This window comes from Sinocyclocheilus anshuiensis, unplaced genomic scaffold, assembly GCF_001515605.1.
Source record: "Sinocyclocheilus anshuiensis isolate Anshui unplaced genomic scaffold, SAMN03320099.WGS_v1.1 scaffold702, whole genome shotgun sequence".
Classification (NCBI taxonomy): domain Eukaryota; kingdom Metazoa; phylum Chordata; class Actinopteri; order Cypriniformes; family Cyprinidae; genus Sinocyclocheilus; species Sinocyclocheilus anshuiensis.
Window position 1 is genome coordinate 2611446 of NW_015548184.1, and position 2279 is coordinate 2613724.

The following is a 2279-nucleotide window of genomic DNA, read 5'->3' on the forward strand; positions in this document are numbered from 1 at the left end:
GTACTTTACTTGAGTATTATTTTTTCTGGGAACTTATGACTTTAACTTCACTACATTTGAAAGACAAATATTGTACATTTCACTCCACTACATTTCTATGAAGGTCCTCCAAGTAGAAAGTCGTTACTATGTAGCAGCTTTGAAAGTCAGTATGTGTTTTTTTTCTTCTCTACAATGTGACTTTCTTTTTTTCAGACAGTTGATCAGTAATCACTCTTGTAGAGCTACGTGAAGTGATTTCCCAGCATTTTTTGGACACTGACCAGCTGCAAATGTAATATTTATTTACAGCAATTCAGTAATAAGAAGTTAATATTGTGGTATATGCTAGACACAATATTGTCTGATTTTGCAAAAGTGTGTAAATGAAAATATTACCCATTAAGCGACAGAAGAACTGTTGTACATCTTCTAACAAAAACAATAGGTGTTTGACCGTTCTGTGTATGACATCAAAGTATCGTGAGAGCGATTAGAGAGCATTTTTGAAGTTTTTAAGTCAAAAAAAAAAAAAAAACTTGCTGTTTTGTTAAAGCAGTGTTGCTGCTGTAAAGTTACACAGCTACAGTTGTGTTGTTGGGTTTTAAATCAGGTTTGATTTTTTTTTTCTTATCAGTCTGTATTTACAGCAATTTCACTGTCCACTTGGTTCAAATGTGGATGAACACTGCCAGAGGTGTTAAATATTTTTTTTTGGCCAACTCGTGTTTCGTTTCTATAGGTTTTTAACATTCTAAAAGCTCTTCATTCCAAAGATTCTACAAGCTAGTCAGTCTATTCAGTAGGCATAATGTATTGTAAGCTGCTTCAGAGGCATAAGGTATTGCAAGTATTACATACAAAAATAATAAAACAGTGCATTGACAAAAAAAAAAAGAAATTTACTTTTAGTAGTGAAGTACTTTTAAAAGCAAGTACTTCTGTATTTTTACTTAAGTAAAAATCTGTCTTTGTAACTTTTACTTGTAATGGAGTAATATTTGAGCAGCAGTATCTATACTTTCACTCAAGTAATAGAGTTGTGTACTTTGTCCACCTCATACATACATACATACATACATATATATATATGTATGATCATTTTATTTGCACTTGAATGAATAAAAGTCATTTTGCCTGAAAAAAGTTTTGATAATGAGAACCTACAGGGTGTGTAAATCTGAACCATGTATAATTACATTTCAATGATCAAATGATTTTTATTTTCTGGGCTCTATGAATAATTATTTTAGTGGAAATAAGCGAATTTCCCCCATTAAAGTATTTCACTCATTTTCATGACATCCATGGCCTAATTTGTATATGACCGCAGAAGAAGGAAGAAGAGTTGTTCTGTTGCATGAAACAGTGAGGAAATCATTGTTAAAGACTTTGATCCTAATAAATCCAGTCATGTGCAGTGTATAAAAGTTAATTTAAAAACATTCATTGACCATTACTCATGCTAGGAGTGGCTGATCAGCTGATTAAGCAAGGAGGAAATCTAACCAAAAATATTACACACACACATATATATCTTTTTTTTATATATATATATTGTCACTCGTTTCATATTTCTCAAGCTTTATAATTTTTTTTTATAATTGATCAAGCAAAAAGGAAGATTGTATTGAAGACAAAAAAGACAAAGTGTGTCTTACTGGCACAAATGACAAGTGTCAAATAAAAACACTGTTTTTGCAACACATTATAACCAATCTTAACCATAATGAAAAGTGTATTTGGCTGTACTTAGAGTAGATTTGACTCTCTTGTAGTGTGTGCTGTACCAGCAAGTAGATAAACACTTACAGAAAGTGGCTCAGGCAGCATGGCTTGGGTTTCAAATGCAAAACTGAATATATCAAATAACTGAAAACCAGCAGAAGAAAGCAGTTCAGCCTGTTAACATCACAAGAAATCTCACTAGTTTCTTCAGGTCATAGTTCATCTACATCTTGAATTGTGAATGTTGGAAATTAAATGGTATATATACTTAATAAAATTAAAAATTATAATAAAATAATCACATCGATGCATAAATGTATTTTTTTGTGGCATGTTATGTATTTTGAACTACTATGTTTATATTACTTAAAGAGATTTTAAGTCCATATGCAAATTAAGCAAACATGGCTATTATAATGCAATGTTATTGGATATAGCTATAACTACGCAGCCTAAAATACAGTATTTTAATAATGTTAATTTCTTATTTATATTAATATCGGTTATCAATATTTAAAGTCTAGGACATAACTTTTATTTTGAAACGTAAGCTTAGAACAAAATATAAATGG

The 2279-nt window shown here is 30.5% G+C and overlaps 1 protein-coding gene across 1 annotated transcript in view; it reads right to left on the reverse strand.

Moving 5' to 3' along the window:
• LOC107704843 (serine incorporator 1-like) overlaps positions 1-1930 on the reverse strand; it is a 9041-nt gene extending 7111 nt beyond the window's left edge. Inside the window, exon 1 of the mRNA XM_016507866.1 lies at positions 1907-1930. Coding sequence (XP_016363352.1) covers positions 1907-1930 — 24 coding nt within the window. The remainder of the gene's footprint in view (positions 1-1906) is intronic.
• Positions 1931-2279: the final 349 nt, after the last annotated feature.